This window comes from Oncorhynchus tshawytscha, linkage group LG26 (genome assembly GCF_018296145.1).
Source record: "Oncorhynchus tshawytscha isolate Ot180627B linkage group LG26, Otsh_v2.0, whole genome shotgun sequence".
In the NCBI taxonomy this organism is placed as follows: Eukaryota; Metazoa; Chordata; class Actinopteri; order Salmoniformes; family Salmonidae; genus Oncorhynchus; species Oncorhynchus tshawytscha.
In genome coordinates, this window is record NC_056454.1 from 43,368,600 (window position 1) to 43,390,895 (window position 22,296).

At 41.0% G+C, this 22,296-nt stretch overlaps 1 protein-coding gene across 4 annotated transcripts in view; it reads right to left on the reverse strand.

The window, feature by feature from the left end:
* LOC112225647 (rho GTPase-activating protein 15) overlaps window positions 1-22,296 on the reverse strand; it is a 69,622-nt gene that overhangs the window by 45,878 nt on the left and 1,448 nt on the right. For all 4 annotated transcript variants that reach the window (XM_024389771.2, XM_024389770.2, XM_024389772.1 and 1 more), the window contains exons 3-5: window positions 16,230-16,289; window positions 15,801-15,950; window positions 11,053-11,142 (exon numbers count right to left, since the gene is read on the reverse strand). In XM_024389771.2, the coding sequence (XP_024245539.1) occupies window positions 11,053-11,142; window positions 15,801-15,950; window positions 16,230-16,289 (300 nt within the window). The remainder of the gene's footprint in view (window positions 1-11,052; window positions 11,143-15,800; window positions 15,951-16,229; window positions 16,290-22,296) is intronic.

Genomic DNA, 22,296 nt, shown 5'->3' on the forward strand with positions numbered 1-22,296 from the left:
TTAAATATGTACAGCGGAGGAGAGAGGCGACTGCCATTTGTGCCTTTACATTTGCATGTGGCTCTTAAATTAAACATTAATTATGGCCCCTCATAAAGGAACAATGCAACTTTGAAGCATTCTATTTTGCCAAGTTAATTATTTCCAATTTGCAACAAAATATTTGTAGATGTGTCAAAACTGCAACGATATAGTTCACAGAAAGATAAGTACTTACAATAAAAGAGGAAATGGTGTGAAATAAAAGAATCTCTGTGTTGGTACTTCTTCTTCAGGTCTGACCTGAGCACAAATGTTAATGCCGTAATGTACTGCTGAGTTATTGAAGGCCAAGGTGACAGTTGTGATGAGGATGTTCCATCATTTGCTAGAAATTGTAATTCCCCACAATTCATCACCCACAAATGGCTCTGTTCACTTCTCTTTGCTCCATGACCCGAACTTATTGCGATGCTTCATCTCTAAACAAAGGAAAGGTATAACATTGTGTGATGTATGTCTGGCTAGAATTAAGTCCTATGGTTTAACTGAACTGATGTTTATTTCTAAATTTAATCTCCAAGGCAATCTGCTGTTGGAGGTTTAAATCCTTCCACCGTTCTGGCGCTTAACACACACTATACTTTCACTGTTTCTCTGAAAAAAATGAATTAATGCCCACTTCAATGTAAGCAGCTTTGAGGATGAAGGGCCACACCACAAGAGAACTCCCAGAGAGAAACGGTCATTTCAACAGATTAAGTCCCCAGAGACTCACTTCAAAAGGAACATTACGAAGGTAAGTGACAACAGCACAGTCACCTAAAAGCAATGCTGATGCAATACTTTTATTTCATTTAGTTAACTAGGTATGTCAGTTAGGAACACACTCTTATTTACAATGATAAAGGGGCCTACCCCGGCCAAACCTTCCCCTAACACGGACGAAGCTGGGTCAATTGTGCACCAGGGGGGGGGGTGACCAGATGATGGACTGACATGGTGAACCTGACCATGTCTTCTCGGGGTCAAGACTCAGATGACAGCTAGTGTTTCAATGTTAATCTGGGACTGTTGTGATGTGATTCTGATTCTGTGATGTTGTGATTCTGTTGTCATAAAGTATTTGTGTTTAACTTCTTGGATATAGGGGGCGCTCTTTTAATTTATGGATAAAAAAACGTGCCCATTTTAAGCGCAATATTTTGTCACGAAAAGATGCTCGACTATGCATATAATTGACAGCTTTGGAAAGAAAACACTCTGACGTTTCCAAAACTGCAAAGATATTATCTGTGAGTGCCACAGAACTCATGCTATAGGCGAAACCAAGATGAAACTTCAAACAGGAAATGAGCAGAATTTTTGAGGCTCTGTTTTCCATTGTCTCCTTATATGGCTGTGAGTGCGCCAGGAATGAGCCTGCCCTTTCTGTCGTTTCCCCAAGTTGTCTGCAGCATTGTGACGTATTTGTAGGCATATCATTGGAAGATTGGCCATAAGAGACTACATTTACCAGGGGTCCGCCCGGTGTCCTTTGTCTAAATTGGTGCGTAATCTTCAACTGGAGGCATTTTCCCATGAGATTCAGAGGGGAACGCACACTTCCACGAACGATATATCATCGAAGAGATATGTGAAAAACGCCTTGAGGATTGATTCTAAACAACGTTTACCATGTTTCAGTCGATATTATGGAGTTAATTTGGAAAAAAGTTTGGCGTTTTGATGACTGAATTTTTGTTTTTTTTTGGTAGCCAAACGTGACGCACCAAACGGAGCGATTTCTCCTAAGCAAATAATCTTTCAGGAAAAACTGAACATTTGCTATCTAACTGAGAGTCTCCTCATTGAAAACATCCAAAGTTCTTCAAAGGTAAATTATTTTATTTGAATCCTTTTCTGGTTTTTGTGAAAATGTTGCCTGCTGGTGCTAACGCTAAATGCTACGCTAGCTATGAATACTGTTACACAAATGCTTGTTTTGCTATGGTTGAGAAGCATATTTTGAAAATCTGAGATGACAGTGTTGTTAACAAAAGGCTAAGCTTGAGAGCTTGCATATTAATTTCATTTCATTTGCGATTTTCATGAATAGTTAACGTTGTGTTATGCTAATGAGCTGCGGGTATAATTACACTCCTGGATATACGTTTTTTTTCGTAGCTAAACATGATGAACAAAACAGAGCGATTTGTCCTAAACAAATAATATTTTTGGAAAAACTGAACATTTGCTATCTAACTGGGAGTCTCCTCATTGAAAACATCTGAAGTTCTTCAAAGGTAAATGATTTTATTTGAATGCTTTTCTTGTTTTTGTGAAAATGTTGCATGCTGAATGCTACGCTAAATGCTACGCTAGCTATCAATAATCTTACACAAATGCTTGTTTTGCTATGGTTGAAAAGCATATTTTGAAAATCTGAGATGACAGTGTTGTTAACAAAAGGCTAAGCTTGAGAGCTAGCAAATTTATTTCATTTCATTTGCGATTTTCATGAATAGTTAACGTTGCGTTATGGTAATGAGCTTGAGGCTGTATTCACGATCCCGGATCCGGGATGGCTAGAATTAACTCTTTAAGGCTTTAAGTAGGGAAGTGGTATTATTGTACATCAAACTATTCAAATAATAGGCTTTTATTTTGTTTTGCTATGAGATGAAGGCATGTCGGTTTGTCCCTCCGTGTTCTGGTAGAACTCTTCTAATGTTGTCTTTTTAAAGGTATGGATAGCACTTAGATGACTTTCCAGCTCAGTATAAAATGGCAGTTACATCTCCACTTTTTTACCATGTTATTACTCTTTTATGCTGAGCTCTGAAGTGAAGTGGTACTGCGATCTGTATATCTAGTCTCTTGATTTTTATTCATCCCTGAAACATTTTACCCACAAACCATGTAAATAAAATAAATAAAAATGATGACTGCCTTATAATTTTTTTCCATGTAACCCTTAGCCATCCTCCTAGACCATTAACCATAACACTAATCACAAAGACACTCCCAAGCATATCAACCCCTGTGCAGTGTGTGAAACGCTGCTTACTGTATGATAACACTGTTCAACAGCTCCAGACTCCCACAGCTCTGACACCGCGGAGACCTGCATCGCTACAATATGGTGAATGTCTCTGCCCTCCAGCCGGAAGCACAAGAGAACAAGAGGGAGGTGGATGAAGGAATATGAGAGGTGAATGAAATGGTCTGGATATTGCTATTTTCCCCCGACTAACTTTCCCATTAACATTCTAGTATAGGCTGTATTTTTTTAAATAAATGACTAGTTGTTGGCTGATGCCCACTATCATCAACACTATGGAAGGTAGGAGCTTCCTATTGGGTTTAACCACAGGTCATAGGTCCTAGACCTCACTAAAGTAGTGTTGGCTAGTAGAAGCACAGTCTGTGTCTGAGAGGATCTCTCTATCTGTGTGTGATGCGATGTCCATTTTGGGAGTGAGCCACTCCTATTCACAACCGAGGAAATCGAGGCTGGTCATCTGGAAGCAATCAGGCACTGTGAGCTTAAAACAGAAGGGTATTAAACTAGTCAGGTCAACAGATTTGTACGATTACATCCCCGGATCAGCGGACCAGTAGACACCGGACTACTACTACTAAAAATACTACAAACTACAACCTGCTCTGAACATCTACTGCGCTGATCTTTCACTTTTTTAAAGTAGTGAATATATTCATTGATCCGTGTAATCAATCCAGCTATTCTTATCTACTCCACATACATCTCCTTCACCTCAGGGTTGTTTGGTCTTTCTGTGTTGGTGTAACAAGAGTCAAGACAGTTGTCAATCTGACTGAACTTTAGAAAGGTTGAGGCTCATTCAGAAAACCGAAGATCATAAATTGTGCTAACCTCAACGCAGTCACCCACCCTCTTCCTCACAGTATGATTCACCTTCGACACTCAGAAGGATGCTTCATACTTCTCGGACGTGATTACGAGTCTTTCGCAATAATATTAAACTTTCCTGTTGATTAGTCAAGACAAGCAATGTTTTTTGGGGCGGTGGCAGGTTAAAGCTCCTCCACTGAAATGGACTCATTATTTTCTAGCCCCGGGCTCTATTTCATCCTCCCAGTTGTTTCTGTCCTCTCTCCATGGATGTTTTTTGAGTTTGTTTTTCCACATTATGACTATGAGAACCATGTTTGTCAGACAAGATAGGGTACAGGAGGCTCATAGCGAAAGTCGCCCAAACCTCCAAAGAATCAATTAGTAATGAGAGAAGGATGCTGCTGTCGACGACTCCGTAGAAGCGGCCCGTGGATAAAACCAGACGCCTTTGACACTACCCTACTGTTTGTCTCTCTACTAGAGGAGTTGATGCAATTTTGGACTTTTCTGCTCCTTTTGTTATTTGCTTTTAACTCACTCAAGCCAGACTCAAACACTTAGATATGCAGAAAAGCATGAAAAATGCATGACCACTTATTCAAAGTTGTGCTCCTTTTTATTTGTTGAGCAACGTCAGAGATATGTCTGGCTTTATTAGCCTCGCGGGAGACACTTTGAGTCGTTAGTCCTTTTCAAACAGACTGTCTGCTTTCATCAATGCTGACGATAGTTATTAAAAAAAATATGGGTTGAAATTCTTATCAATTGCTTATAAAGACAGTGTGCAGCTATTTCCATTCTTGGTCTCCAGACATTTTGAAATATTATTTTCAGTATGACACCACTCAAGAATTCACATAAGTTAGCTCAACACTCCAGTTTAGAATACAGAGCTCTGCTCATTGTATCTGGCTTTGATCGGACAGTGTTAGCCTGATAGGTGGTCTGGTTTGGGGTTCCCCAAGCTTTTTCTGTTCCCGCTTACATCTCTGCCTCTTCAAATGGTTTGGTTTTTGCCACTGTACAAAGAGTGAAGTTTAAACAATCTTTGTTCTTCAGTGAACGCAGTACAAAAAAGTTTAAAAAAACGTATGCACTCACTACTGTAAGTCGCTCTGGATAAGAACGTCTGCTAAATGACAAAACAAAACAACCTTCATACGGCAGCTTTGTGACGAACAATGACTTATCTCATAATGCAGTCTGATATGTGTATTTCTTGTCTATCCTCATGTGATGTCACAAGAAGTGACAACAGTTTGGAACTGTGTTCTTTCAGTGTGCATTCTTTCAGTGTGTATGACACGAGATACGGGGCTCCCTCAGGTGTCCAAGTACAAAGATCAGAGCTCCCCTCTCTGTGTTTCTGCAACATTACTTTTCACTTAGTCAACGCTGTGTTAGTGATAATGCTGACGGGAACCATGGTATTATTTTAAAAATCTCATCTGTAGAGACCATGTGAGGGTTATTTACCAAGTGTGTCACTAAGCTGGAGTGGGGAGTAACCAGTGTCCCTCCTTCCTAAAGCTCCTGGAATTGCAATAGTGAATCACGAAGAACAATATCCATCTATTCATAAACAAGGATTATGATTTTGATGAGTGAGGAGGTGAAGGGAACGCTGAGGAACATCTGTCCCTGCAAAGGACCCTGCAGCTGAATAAATACTTTGGATGACAATGGCCTCAATAACACCGTCCTCCATTCCCATCCTCTTTCCTTTCCTTGTGGAATCTGAAAGACCTGACCACCAACTGTCTTTCAACAATGATAAAGATAATAAAGAAAAAAAGAAAGAAAAACATGAAGAAAAAAGGGGATAAACTGGGTAGATAAATAACATGAACACCTACAGTGGGGCAAAAAAGTATTTAGTCAGCCACCAATTGTGCAAGTTCTCCCACTTAAAAAGATGAGAGAGGCCTGTAATTTTCATCATAGCTACATTTCAACTATGACAGACAAAATGAGGGGGAAAAAATCCAGAAAATCACATTGTAGGATTTTTTATGAATTTATTTGCAAATTATGCTGGAAAATAAGTATTTGGTCAATAACAAACAAGCAAGATTTCTGGCTCTCACAGACCTGTAACTTCTTCTTTAAGAGGCTCCTCTGTCCGCCACTCGTTACCTGTATTAATGGCACCTGTTTGAACTTGTTATCAGTATAAAAGACACCTGTCCACAACCTCAAACAGTCACACTCCAAACTCCACTATGGCCAAGACCAAAGAGCTGTCAAAGGACACCAGAAACAAAATTGTAGACCTGCACCAGGGTGGGAAGACTGAATCTGCAATAGGTAAGCAGCTTGGTTTGAAGAAATCAACTGTGGGAGCAATTATTAGGAAATGGAAGACATACAAGACCACTGATAATCTCCCTCGATCTGAGGCTCCACGCAAGATCTCACCCCGTGGGATCAAATTGATCACAAGAAAGGTGAGCAAAAATCCCAGAACCACACGGTGGGACCGAGTGAATGACCTGCAGAGAGCTGGGACCAAAGTAACAAAGCCTACCATCAGTAACACACTACACAGCCAGGGACTCAAATCCTGCAGTGCCAGACGTGTCCCCCTGTTTAAGCCAGTACATGTCCAGGCCCGTCTGAAGTTTGCTAGAGAGCATTTGGATGATCCAGAAGAAGATTGGAAGAATGTCAAATGGTCAGATGAAACCAAAATATAACTTTTTGGTAAAAACTCAACTCGTCGTGTTTGGAGGACAAAGAATGCTGAGTTGCATCCAAAGAACACCATACCTACTGTGACGCATGGGGTTGGAAACATCATGCTTTGGGGCTGTTTTTCTCTAAAGGGACCAGGACCACTGATCAGTGTAAAGGAAAGAATGAATGGGGCCATGTATCGTGAGATTTTGAGTGAAAACCTCCTGTCAGCAAGGGCATTGAAGATGAAACGTGGCTGGGTCGTTCAGCATGACAATGATCCCAAACACACCGCCCGGGCAACGAAGGAGTGGCATCGTAAGAAGCATTTCAAGGTCCTGGAGTGGCCTAGCCAGTCTCCAGATCTCAACCCCATAGAAAATCTTTGGAGGGAGTTGAAAGTCCATGTTGCCCAGCAACAGCCCCAAAACATCACTGCTCTAGAGGAGATCTGCATGGAGGAATGGGCCAAAATACCAGCAACAGTGTGTGAAAACCTTGTGAAGACTTACAGAAAACGTTTGACCTATGTCATTGCCAACAAAGGGTATATAACAAAGTATTGAGATAAACTTTTGTTATTGATCAAATACTTATTTTCCACCATAATTTGCAAATAAATTCATTAAAAATCCAACAATGTGATTTTCTGGATTTTTTTTCCTCATTTTGTCTGTCATAGTTGAAGTGTACCTATGATGAAAATTACAGGCTTCTCTCATCTTTTTAAGTGGGAGAACTTGCACAATTGGTGGCTGACTAAATACTTTTTTGTCCCACTGTATTTCCAAACGATTACTTTTCCTTCAGCTGCCCTCGAGCCAAACCAGAGCGCTCTTCTAACCATGATCATCCTCTTGCAGGACCGCCATAGAGTTATTGAACCACTTCCTCAGTTGATCACACATTCACTAAACTTTCAACTTTAGATAGAAGAAAATATCAGGTGGGCGTTGCCTTGAGGAAGTGGTTCCCAAGCTGTGGGGAGCCTTTTTTTTGTTTGTTAAGGAACTCAGTCCGGCTTTCAACTTACTTTTGAAAGTTACTTTTGCAACTTACTTTTGGTGTTTTCCTCTTGCCATATCAGTCATTACATACCATAAGGGACTATTTATAATTTGCCAGAAATGTCCAGATCAACTAGCCCATGTCAGCATGGTTTCTTTTCCCATAGATTTGGTTGTAATGTTTGATTTACTCAAATATCACATGAATACACATTAGACATGTATAGAACATTTATAGAATTGCAAGAAAATTAGCTAAAATACTGCAACATTTTCTCTGAAACCCTGCATTGCATTGGTCGCTGTTTGGGGTTTTAGGCTGGGTTTCTGTATAGCACTTTGTGACATCGGCTGATGTAAAAAGGGCTTTATAAATACATTTGATTGATTGATCGATGACAAAATGTGTAGAATTGCAGGAAATAAGCCTTAAACCTGCGCAACATTTTCTCTCCGCTCAGAAGAGGGGTGTGAACAGATTGTGTCATGAACAATGCTTGTGGATGTAGAACGTTGGGGGCGAGATGTTGAAAGGGGGGGCCTGAGTGACAACGTTTGGGAACCCCTGCCTTAAAGGATCCGTTCCAGCTCTCCTCTATCGTTTTACCCATAACTTCCTCTAGGAAGAACAGGTTTTCCGGCAGTCATGTCGCTGATCTGAAACACTACTGCTGAGGAAAACAGATGGTGCCATTGAGGTCTTAGGAAAGTGAACTCTGACTGACTGAGAGGCACAACATTTCTCAGGTTCGTGACCCTGTGATCTTTGGCTGGGTAGCCTGTGGATATCAACATTATCCAGGGAGGACACTTCCTTACTGGGTGGTTCAGAGAGAATAAAAGTGACAGATAGCAGAGCGCTGGGTGAAAAATAAGAATGCTTCATGTACTCTGCTCAAAAAAATAAAGGGAACACTTAAACAAACAATGTAACTCCAAGTCAATCACACTTCTGTGAAATCAAACTGTCCACTTAGGAAGCAACACTGATTGACAATAAATTTCACATGCTGTTGTGCAAATGGAATAGACAACAGGTGGAAATTATAGGCAATTAACAAGACACCCCCAATAAAGTAGTGGTTGTGCAGGTGGTGATCACAGACCACTTCTCAGTTCCTATGCTTCCTGGCTGATGTTTTGGTCACTTTTGAATGCTGGCGGTGCTTTCACTCTAGTGGTAGCATGAGACGGAGTCTACAACCCACACAAGTGGCTCAGGTAGTGCAGCTCATCCAGAATGGCACATCAATGCGAGCTGTGGCAAGAAGGTTTGCTGTGTCTGTCAGCGTAGGGTCCAGAGCATGGAGGCGCTACCAGCAGACAGGCCAGTACATCAGGAGATGTGGAGGAGGCCGTAGGAGGGCAAGGAGGAGCAGGAGGAGCACTGCCAGAGCCCTGCAAAATGACCACCAGCAGGCCACAAATGTGCATGTGTCTGCTCAAACGGTCAGAAACAGACTCCATGAGGGTGGTATGAGGGCCCGACGTCCACAGGTGGGGGTTGTGCTTACAGCCCAACACCGTGCAGGACGTTTGGCATTTGCCAGAGAACACCAAGATTGGCAAATTCGCCACTGGCGCCCTGTGCTCTTCACAGATGAAAGCAGGTTCACACTGAGCACATGTGACAGACGTGACAGAGTCTGGAGACGCCGTGGAGAACGTTCTGCTGCCTGCAACATCCTCCAGCATGACCGGTTTGGCGGTGGGTCAGTCATGGTGTGGGGTGGCATTTCTTTAGGGGGCCGCACAGCCCTCCATGTGCTCGCCAGAGGTAGCCTGACTGCCATTAGGTACTGAGATGAGATCCTCAGACCCCTTGTGAGACCATATGCTGGTGCGGTAGGCTCTGAGTTCCTCCTAATGCAAGACAATGCTAGACCTCATGTGGCTGGAGTGTGTCAGCAGTTCCTGCAAGAGGAAGGCATTGATGCTATGGACTGGCCTGCCCGTTCCCCAGACCTGAATCCAATTGAGCACATCTGAGACATCATGTCTCGCTCCATCCACCAACGCCACGTTGCACCACAGACTGTCCAGGAGTTGGTGGATGCTTTAGTCCAGGTCTGGGAGGAGATCCCTCAGGAGACCATCCGCCACCTCATCAGGAGCATGCCCAGGCGTTGTAGGGAGGTCATACAGGCACGTGGAGGCCACACACACTACTGAGCCTCATTTTGACTTGTTTTAAGGACATTACATCAAAGTTGGATCAGCCTGTAGTGTGGTTTTCCACTTTAATTTTGAGTGTGATTCCAAATCCAGACCTCCATGGGTTGATACATTTGATTTCCATTGATCATTTTTGTGTGATTTTGTTGTCAGCACATTCAACTATGTAAAGAAAAAAGTTTATTTTTTTCAGCAGTGTATATTTGATTACAGTATCCATTGAGCTGAGACTCATTGTCATATTTGGACTTTTGATTGGAAGCACATTCGATCTATATATTTAGTGCATTTGATACTTTGGACTTCCTCCGAAGTGAAAGCAATATATCCTGATGTCACCAATCAAGGTTTAAAGTTGAGAGTCACGTCTGTGTCGTCAACCACTGGGTACTTTGCAGGAACATTAAATTACTCAATATCAAATCTACATGAAGTGAATGGCCTTTTGAGATCACCATATGGAATAGTGCCAAACTCATCAAGTCCGTAAACTGGCCCTTAGCTTACGTGGTTCAAACGAGCAGTTATGATGTCATAGTCCATGAAATATCTTAGAAATAGGAATCTCTCTGGGAGACAGGGATACAGGGAGCAGAGACATAGGTGAAAAAAAAGATTTATATTCTAGCATCTACCCATCTGACAGGCACATCTTTGTGAGGTATTTCTTAGATTGTAAATCAGTGTCTTGATTGGTGCAAAATTAACAGTAACTTTCCGGGCTAATTTTAACTTTAATCCTAGAGTTGATTGACAATGTTGTCAGAACTTGGATTACTTAAGATTATGCTGTAATTCCCATTTTAATCTTCACCGCATTAAGATTTTGGGGCTGAAATACTGTGCAGCAGAGTAGCGACCAGCAGCGATGAAGTATCTTAAGCAATCTGCTCTTCCTTTTCTCCTGTAATCAGTGAATTTCTTCCCTCTGCTTTTTTCCCCCCATGAAAACTTACCCTGCCACTGCCAATGAATCGATCATCAGTTTGCTTTACTGCCTTAAGCCTTTATCAAAAGATCATCTTCAAAAGGCAATAAGAAGATAGTACTGTGACATTTTAAGAGTCTAATTTACTAATCTAAAGGCCATTTGAGATGTAAGACGCTGGCCTGACATCACCTTCAAATGCAATCTGACTAAATGCAAATGTCTTTTCTGAACAGGTGGTTGACTCAAAGATTCATGAAAATGTATCAAATGTCTTAGGAAGTTGAGTCTATTATCTGTAGGAATCATCAGGGAACGAGTGCACTCAATAACATCCCATCCTCAAAAACCAAAGCAGACAATCTGCAGGCTGCTCAGTCTTATTGTAAACTACTGATCCTCTTCACACATAAACCAAATGTCCATACCTGAAGCACGTTCTTCCGGCTGGACTTCTCCATTGTCCATTCAGCCACAGCCCCACAGAGATCCATCCCATCAGGACTGCATCCAGGTTTCTACAGAGGGATAAGAGGTGGTTAGTAATACGTTGTTTCACTGCTGTGTTATGAATGGGATAAAGGCATGTTTTCAAACAGGGTACAGCTATCACTATCTTGGCCAGATATTTGTTATGAATCACGATTAATGAACAAATGGAAGCAATCTGCCCAAGAGCAGAGACAGATCTTCTGATTCCTGTTTGTTATTAGCACTTTTTTGTCATCATGCTGTAAGATGAGAATGTGCATGTGTTGCATTTTCTCTAGTATTAGGTGGCACTTGAGAAGAAAATGTCCTAACTCAAATCTCCGTCATACTTCTTCTTCTTCTTCTGCACGCTACTCCTCTTACAACGTTTAATCTAGAAATTCCATTCAAACTTTAAAATGTGCAGACTGGTCTGGAATAGAGTGCTTGCATTCAACTTTTTGATATTATTTATACTTTTTAAACTATAAAACATTATGTATTTATTTTTCATTCACATTAATGAGATATCATTACTTCCAACTTCCATTCACTGTAAATGCAACAATGCAACTTTTGACACAAATCAGAGACTGTAATTTCACCACTTTGACAAACTTCCTCTACTTCTCTGCTATTCAAATCTGAAATAACAACATCATTATCTGGTACCAATCAAATGTTACAGCTGTTTCAGGGACTGCATCAACATTTTCTGTAACTTTTTAAAACAGCTGCCGTTTTGACCACTTTTCCCAACTACGTAGACAAAAATTTAGAGGGCATGACACCTTGGTATACTTCTCTGCTGTTACTTATGGCTGGGGGGCAGTATTGAGTAGCTTGGATGAATAAGGTGCCCAAAGTAAACGGCCTGCTCCTCAGTCTCAGTTGCTAATATATGCATATTATTATTAGTATTGGATAGAAAACACTCTGGCGTTCCTAAAACTGTTTGAATGATGTCTGTGAGTATAACAGAACTCATATGGCAGGCAAAAACCTGAGGAGAAATCAAAACAGGAAGTGAGAAATCTGAGGTTGGTATGTACTCAACACAGTTCCCATTGAAATCCCCTTGAGATATTAATGATGTTGCACTCCCTAGGGCTTCCACTCGATGTCAACCATCTATGGCAATTTGAATGAGGCTTCTACTGTGTTGTGGGACTGAATGACAGCAGAATGAATCAGGTGTCTGGCAGTCAGCCATTGTCTGGTCATGTGCATTTCACATGATAGCGACCTGCGTTCCATGGCTCCTGAAGACACGAAGGAATACTCCGGTTGGAACCTTATTGAAGATTAATAATAAAAACATCCTACTGATTGATTTTGTACTTAGTTTGAAATGTTTCTTCGACCTGTAATATAACTTTTTGAAGTTTTTGTCCGACGTAACGCTGACCAGAATGAGCGTTTGGATATGTATACCAAACGCGCAAACAAAAGTAGCTAATTGGACATAAATAATGGACACTATCGAACAGATCAAGCATTTATTGTGGACCTGGGATTCCTTGGAGTGCATTCTGATGAAGATCATCAAAGGAAAGGGAATATTTAGCATGTCATTTATGGTTTATGTTGACTACAACATGGTGGCTATTTTGACTTGATTGTTCTGAGCGCCGTCTCAGATTATTGTATGGTTTACTTTTTCCATCAAGTTTTTAAAAAAATCTGACACAGCGGTTGCATTAAGGACAGGTATATCTATAATTCACTTTTTTCACCCACTTTGTAAATGTTTGCCTAAATTGACATACCCAAATGTGAAATGAATGTAGGAGTATATAACACATTAGATCTGGTAAAAGATAATACCAGCATCTTTGAAATGCAAGAGAAAGGCCATAATGTATTATTTCAGCCCAAGCGCAATTTAGATTTTGAACACCAGATGGCAGCAGTGTATGTGCAACATTTTAGACTGATCAAATGAATCATTGCATTTCTGTTCAAAATGTTTAATCAAGACTGCCCAAATGTGCATTTTACACATACATTTTCAAGTTCATAACTGTGCACTCTCCTCAAACAATAGCATGGAATTATTTTATTGTAATAGCTACTGTAAATTGACAGTGCAGTTAGATTAACAATAAGTTAAGCTTTATGCCAATATCAGATAGGGCTATGTCCTGGGAAATGTTCTTGTTACTTACAACCTCATGCTAATCACATTAGCCTACGTTAGCTCAACAGTCCCGCGGGGGACCCACCAATCCTGTAGAGGTTAATTAATGGCACCTTGATCAACTTCTCTTCTATTCAAATCTGAATATCAGAGAATATCACACACACCATCCACCCCTTCAACCATACATTCATTCCTTTACCAATCAGTCCAACATAACCTTGTTTTATCCCTTCATCTCTCCATCCATTTGTTCTTCCGTCTTTATCTATCCATTTATTCACCTGTCCTATTTATTTATCTATTTATTTATCTATCCATTTATTCACCTGTCCTATTTATTTATCTATCCATTTATTCACCTGTCCTATTTATTTATCTATCCATTTATTCACCTGTCCTATTTATTTATCTATCCAGTCATCATTTAGATATAATTCCCTGTCGTGGTCTCAGCAAGATTAAACAATCTAAAAACTGGTGAAATCATTGAAAGATGCAGTAGAAAATTAAGATGATAAGGATATTCTGCAATAGTATTACAATATAGTACTGCAGTACATTGTCACAACCAACAGTAACCAAGCCATTTTAGACCAATGGAAGATGCTCACTGAGATCCCTCATGATCAGCATCGAATAGACTGAACCCTGAAGACTCAATGAACTACCATGGCTAACAGGTACAGTATTGGACAAATCGGGTGATATTTGACTTCCAGTACCTGCTTCAGTCATAGTAAACTACACTTGTTTTAGTTGGATGATTTGAGCGTTCTAGTTTCTAGTCAATAAATAACTCTTCTTAAAGAACTATGTACACGCTGCAGGTGAGATCATATCCTGAGTTCATATGATGATGATGACATCGTGTATATTCAGACATAAACCTAAATACTGTCGACAGCGACCAAATGATAACACAAGACATTAACAAACTGTTTATTCTACTCTAAAACAAAGACTAACAAATTACGAAATTGTACTTCTTCATAACACCACCCAGCCCTCCACTGTAACCACTATTTCAGTTTTTCATCGGAAAAGGGTGAGATATGTCAATATATGTGGAAATGCCTCTCTTGCCCATAATGAACTATTGGACAGAGTCTGACAGAACGTTGCCCTGGTGGGGCTCAGTAATAGAGAGGGCTTTGATTAAGTCCTCTGAGCTTCATCAAAAAGCATGGCCAGCTCATTTTAGAATCCCACCACCCACCCTCTCTCTCTTACCTCTCTCTCTCTCTCTCTCTCTCTCTCTCTCGCTCCTACCTCTCTCTCTCGCTCTCTGGATTAAAGTCACGTACTACACACATAGACAGACACAGATATATATGTACTGTATATGTACACACACACACACACACACACACACACACACACACACACACACACACACACACACACACACACACACACACACACACACACACACACACACACACACACACACACACACACACACACACACACACACACACTATGCAGTCCTCTTCACAAGGGGGTAAACAGTTGCTCATTGCATTTTCATTGAGTTCTATGCCATGGGATCAAAGCTAAAGTAAATTTGCCAGTTTAAGAAATATAACAATTAAATGAAAATGTAAATGTTCACTCAACATTGGTACTCGTAATGCTTATTGGCAATCCCTTAGAAAGCTGATTTGTGGCTGTAATTGAACATTGATCCCTCGTATTCAGATGGTTATAACACAACCTAATGTCGTCACTGTTTACTTTACTGAACCATCACTTTGTACTTTACTGAACCATCCCTTTGTACTTTACTAAACCATTACTTTTTTACTTTACTTTACTGAACCATAGCCCATCTGTAAATAGCCCATCCAACTACCTCATCCCCATACTGTTATTTTTTTTTCTCCTTTGCACCCCAGTATCTCTACTTGCACATTCATCTTTTGCACATCTATCACTCCAGTGTTTAATAGCTAAATTGTAATTATTTCGCCACTATGGCCTATTTATTGACTTACCTCCCTTATCTTACCTCAATTTGCACACACTGTATACAGACTTTTTTTCTATTGTGTTATTGACTGTATGTTTGGTTATTCCATGTGTAACTCTGTGTTGTTGTTTGTGTCGCACTGCTGTGCTTTATCAAGGTTGCAGTTGTAAATGAGAACTTGTTCTCTGGCCTACCTGGTTAAATAAAGGTGAAATAAATCAAATAAAAAATCACTTTGTACTTTACTGATCCATCACTTTGTAGTTTACTGAACCATCACTTTGTACTTTACTGAACCATCACTTTGTACTTTACTGAACCATCACTTTGTACTTTACTGAACCATCACTTTTTACTTTCCTGAACCTTCACCGTGTACTTCACTGAACCATCACTTTGTACTTTACTGAACCATCACTTTGTACTTCACTGAACCATCACTTTGTACTTTACTGTGTTTGTGTAAGAGAGAAAGAGAGAAAGAGTGAGAGAGTAAGAGAAAAAGAAAGAGAGAGAGAGAGAGAGAGAGAGAGAGAGAGAGAGAGAGAGAGAGAGAGTATGAGTAAGGGTGTGAGGATCTTGCAAAAACCTACCAAATTTGTCAGGGCTTCTTGCTTGCTGTCTTTATAAAACAGAAGTTTATCCGTGTCCAGGACTACCCAAGTTGAAGTCCAATTCTTCCTCAGTTTTTTGCCTCCTTCGGATATTTTGGCTTTATTCAAATATTCACCATTCAAAACAACCTGAAATACACGTAACATTTATCCTTGAAGAGATATTATCAATCAATGTCACATAAATATTCCAATCAGACACATTCTATTTTATCAGTATCAACCAAATAAATATACTTATTTTAAGTCAAATAGGCCAGCGGAATGAAAAGTGCAGAAACATATTTATAGTGAACAATATTTAGTGTAGTATAATAGCTAATAACAGCCATATAGTAACAGAGTATAATAACCCAAACTGATTTCTGCCCATCCTGACAGTTCTTTATGGTGGCCTGTCATACTCACAGGAGTCTCTACGGCTTCACCAATGTTATGCTGAGACTGGTTCCTCCGGTGGCGAGAGATCTACAGAGAGAAAAACAGAGAAGAAGAGCTAACTTTCCTGATGGTTTCAAATCACAACTGTTGCTTGATTGTGGCCTCATTGTCTTAGCTGGTTTTTTATTTTACCTTTATTTAACTAGGCAAGTCATTTAAGAACAAATTCTTATTTTCAATGACAGTCTAGGAACAGTGGGTTAACTGCCTGTTCAGGGGCAGAACGACAGATACCTTGTACCTTGTCAGCTCGGGATATGAACTTGCAACCTTTTGGTTACTAGTCCAACACTCTAACCACTAGGCTACCCTGCCGCTACCCTGGTAAAAATGGGTTCGGTGAAAATAAAACAATGCAGCTCGTGTGAAGAGTCCATGTCTGTATTTAACAGCTTTAAAGATGATGCAATATGATACCAAAAAGAGTATGGTGACACGTGTGAACGTCTCATCACTGCGTTAACCTATTTAAAGTCTATATCATAAATGCCTATAGAGTCTCTGACAGTAGTATGTGTGGGAACGCAGTGTGATTGATGACATGAGACCTCACACTGCGACAACAGATAAACAACTCACACAACCCTAATCACAATCAGACCATGATAGTTCACGTCATTATAACAGCAACGGAAACACTCATTGCAAAAGACAAAACATGGACATGAATACAGCACGGATATTGATTAATGAGAGACGTGTTAAACCCTGTAGTAAAGTAGTAGTAGTAGTAGTAATATTTGTAGTTGCAGTAAAGGTAGATCAGAAAAGGTTGAGAGTATACATAGTTGAACCAGTGTTCCGGGTTGCTATAGAAACACAGTATGTACCGTTTGGTATTCAGTTTTTATCCTTCAGCACTGTGCTGCCCTGCCCTCTACTGGTCAAATGCCTGTCTTATAGGAATTCCAATAAGGATAGGCCTACCCTTGCAGTCCAAACCCTTAGTGAGTCCTTTATTCACTACAACAGGGTCCAGCTATTTTGGGTTGTTATATTTAAGCAATAAGGCCTGAGGGGGTGTGGCATATGGCCAATATACCATGGCTGTTCTTAAGCACAACGCAACACAGAGTGCCTGGATACAGCTCTTAGCTGTGGTATATAGGCCATATTCGACAAATCCCCGAGGTGCCTTGTTGCTATTATAAACCGGTTACCAATGTAATTAGAGCAGTAAAAATAAGTTTTGTCATTCCCGTGGTATACGGTCTGATATACCTGTCAGCCAATTATCATTCAGGGCTGGAACCACCCAGTTCGTAATCTCTCTTTCATCACAGTGTAGGAGGGTAGAGCAGGATATGGTCCAGCTAGGGTTTAACACGTATGGTAATACATTGGAGGAGGTCAAGAAACAATTACCCTGCTCTCTAGAAACACACACTAATACATGACAGTAACAAACAATGTTCATTTTTATGTTTGCTACATGTGATTCTCTGTGTAATGAATGTAATGAAAACTAGGACAGCTGTAATCACAACAACATTCTACACTAGAACACTAGAACACTGATGTAACGTAAGGGCAACGCTGTAACGTTCTGTGTTTGCAGCTATGTTTGTTGGGAGATGTTAGTGAATATGTTTGTAGTCCATAAGATCTGGTTCATTAGCTCCAGTAGCCTTTGTACCTCTACTCTGCCCTCTGGACAAACTGTGTTATTGCAGTATGAGGCGTCTCCCAAACAAGTATCTTCTGCATAATTAGCAAACAAGCAACACAACAAACCATGAAGACGTGGCCTCACGGCTGTGATCATCAGAGTAATTCAGGTTGCTGTCAATTATTAATAAACTCTATGAAGGTTTGTAATACATGTTAGATACTGAGACAGACTGAAGGTTACTATGGCTTGTTTTAAAGTACATGTGCTGCTGTATTACTCCAGCCAATACATAGACAGATTTACAGTGCCTTGCGAAAGTATGTGGCCCCCTTGAACTTTGCGACCTTTTGCCACATTTCAGGCTTCAAACATAAAGATATGAAACTGTATTTTTTTGTGAAGAATCAACAACAAACTTTTTTAACAAATCAAAAAGTGAAAAATTGGGCGTGAAAAATTATTCAGCCCCCTTACGTTAATACTTTGTAGCGCCACCTTTTGCTGCGATTACAGCTGTAAGTCGCTTGGGGTATGTCTCTATCAGTTTTGCACATCGAGAGACTGAATTTTTTTCCCATTCCTCCTTGCAAAACAGCTCGAGCTCAGTGAGGTTGGATGGAGAGCATTTGTGAACAGCAGTTTTCAGTTCTTTCCACAGATTCTCGATTGGATTCAGGTCTGGACTTTGACTTGGCCATTCTAACACCTGGATATGTTTATTTTTTAACCATTCCATTGTAGATTTTGCTTTATGTTTTGGATCATTGTCTTGTTGGAAGACAAATCTCCATCCCAGTCTCAGGTCTTTTGAAGACTCCATCAGGTTTTCTTCCAGAATGGTCCTGTATTTGGCTCCATCCATCTTCCCATCAATTTTAACCATCTTCCCTGTCCCTGCTGAAGAAAAGCAGGCCCAAACCATGATGCTGCCACCACCATGTTTGACAGTGGGGATGGTGTGTTCAGGGTGATGAGCTGTGTTGCTTTTACGCCAAACATAACGTTTTGCATTGTTGCCAAAAAGTTCAATTTTGGTTTCATCTGACCAGAGCACCTTCTTCCACATGTTTGGTGCGTCTCCCAGGTGGCTTGTGGCAAACTTTAAACAACACTTTTTATGGATATCTTTAAGAAATGGCTTTCTTCTTGCCACTCTTCCATGAAGGCCAGATTTGTGCAATATACGACTGATTGTTGTCCTATGGACAGAGTCTCCCACCTCAGCTGTAGATCTCTGCAGTTCATCCAGAGTGATCATGGGCCTCTTGGCTGCATCTCTGATCAGTCTTCTCCTTGTATGAGCTGAAAGTTTAGAGGGATGGCCAGGTCTTGGTAGATTTGCAGTGGTCTGATACTCCTTCCATTTCAATATTATCGCTTGCACAGTGCTCCTTGGTATGTTTAAAGCTTGGGAAATCTTTTTGTATCCAAATCCGGCTTTAAAATTCTTCACAACAGTATCTCGGACCTGCCTGGTGTGTTCCTTGTTCTTCATGATGCTCTCTGCGCTTTTAACGGACCTCTGAGTCTATCACAGTGCAGGTGCATTTATACGGAGACTTGATTACACACAGGTGGATTGTATTTATCATCATTAGTCATTTAGGTCAACATTGGATCATTCAGAGATCCTCACTGAACTTCTGGAGAGTGTTTTCTGCACTGAAAGTAAAGGGGATGAATAATTTTGCACACCCAATTTTTCAGATTTTGATTTGTTAAGAAAGTTTGAAATATCCAATAAATGTCGTTCCACTTCATGATTGTGTCCCACTTGATGTTGATTCTTCACAAAAAAATACAGTTTTATATCTTTATGTTTGAAGCCTGAAATGTGGCAAAAGGTCGCAAAGTTCAAGGGGGCCGAATACTTTCGCAAGGCACTGTATTGCATGATATGGTCATGAACCACTATGATACGGTCGTGGACCACTATGATATGGTCATGAACCACTATGATACAGTCATGAACCACTATGATACGGTCGTGAACCACTATGATACGGTCGTGGACCACTATGATACGGTCGTGAACCACTATGATATGGTCGTGGACCACTATGATATGGTCATGAACCACTATGATACGGTCGTGAACCAGTATGATATGGTCATGAACGACACGGTCGTGGACCACTATGATACGGTCGTGGACCACTATGATATGGTCGTGAACCACTGTGATACGGTCATGAACGACTATGATACGGTCGTGGACCACTATGATATGACCACTATGATACGGTCGTGAACCACTATGATACGGTCATGAACCACTGTGATACAGTCATGAACCACTGTGTTACGGTAATGAACCACTATGATACGGTCGTGAACCAGTATGATACGGTCGTGGACCACTATGATACGGTCGTGAACCACTATGATATGGTCATGAACCACTATAATACGGTCGTGGACCACTATAATACGGTCGTGGACCACTATGATACGGTCGTGAACCACTATGATACGGTCTTGAACCACTATGATACGGTCGTGAACCACTATGATACGGTGGACCACTATGAACCACTGTGGACCACTATGATACGGTCGTGAACCACTATGATATGGTCGTGAACCACTATGATACGGTCGTGAACCACTATGATACGATCGTGGACCACTATGATATGGTCATGAACCACTATGATATGGTCATGAACCACTATAATACGGTCGTGGACCACTATGATACGGTCGTGAACCACTATGATACGGTCGTGAACCACTATGATACGGTCGTGAACCACTATGATACGGTCGTGGACCACTACGATACGGTCGTGGACCACTATGATATGGTCGTGAACCACTGTGATACGGTCATGAACGACTATGATACGGTCGTGAACCAGTATGATATGGTCGTGAACCAGTATGATACGGTCGTGGACCACTATGATACGGTCGTGAACCACTATGATATGGTCATGAACCACTATAATACGGTCGTGGACCACTATAATACGGTCGTGGACCACTATGATACGGTCGTGAACCACCATGATATGGTCATGAACCACTATAATACGGTCGTGGACCACTATAATACGGTTGTGGACCACTATGATATGGTCATGAACCACTATGATACGGTCGTGAACCACTATGATACGGTCGTGAACCAGTATGATATGGTCATGAACCACTATAATACGGTCGTGGACCACTATGATACGGTCGTGAACCAGTATGATACGGTCGTGAACCACTGTGATACGGTCGTGGACCACCATGATATGGTCATGAACCACTATGATACGGTCGTGAACCACTATGATACGGTCATGAACCACTATGATATGGTCATGAACCACTATGATACGGTCGTGGACCACTATGATACGGTCGTGAACCACTATGATACGGTCATGAACGACTATGATACGGTCGTGGACCACTACGATACGGTCGTGGACCACTATGATATGGTCGTGAACCACTGTGATACGGTCATGAACCACTGTGATACAGTCATGAACCACTGTGTTACGGTAATGAACCACTATGATACGGTCGTGGACCACTATGATACGGTCGTGAACCACTATGATACAGTCATGGACCACTATGATATGGTCGTGAACCACTGTGATACGGTCATGAACCATTATGATACAGTCATGAACCACTGTGATACGGTCATGAACCACTATGATACGGTCGTGAACCAGTATGATACGGTCATGAACCACTATGATACGGTCATGAACCACTATGATACGGTCATGAACCACTATGATACGGTCGTGAACCACTATGATACGGTCGTGGACCACTGTGATACGGTCGTGGACCACTATGATACGGTCGTGAACCACTATGATATGGTCGTGAACCACTATGATACGGTCGTGAACCACTATGATACGGTCGTGAACCACTATGATACGGTCGTGAACCACTATGATACGGTCGTGAACCACTATGCTAAATGGAGGTGTCAACTGACCACGTAGCCACTTACGAGAAAGATGAAATGGTTGGGGGTATGTCCAGTTCATTGTCAACATGGTAGCTACATTATTCCAAATATGCTGCATCAGATTGCTCATTTTGTAAATGCATCATCTGTTTTATCTTTACCCTGATTTTCCCACAGGGAAGTGCTCAGTCAAACAGAGATCAGCGCAATTAGGCAAATGATAATCACCTAATGTGATACAACGGTTTATAAATGCTATAATCATAATTACTGGAATTTATGTAAACACAGTTCACCAAATGACAAACAACATTCAATAAACAGATTCAAATCTGCTTTAACATTGTATAATACGAGAGCAGAGCAGTGTGTGTGTGTGTGTGTGTGTGTGTGTGTGTGTGTCAGTGTGTGTGTGTGTGTCAGTGTGAGTGTATATGCGTGTGTGTGTATAGTGTGTGTGTGTGTGTGTGTGTGTGTGTGTGTGTGTGTGT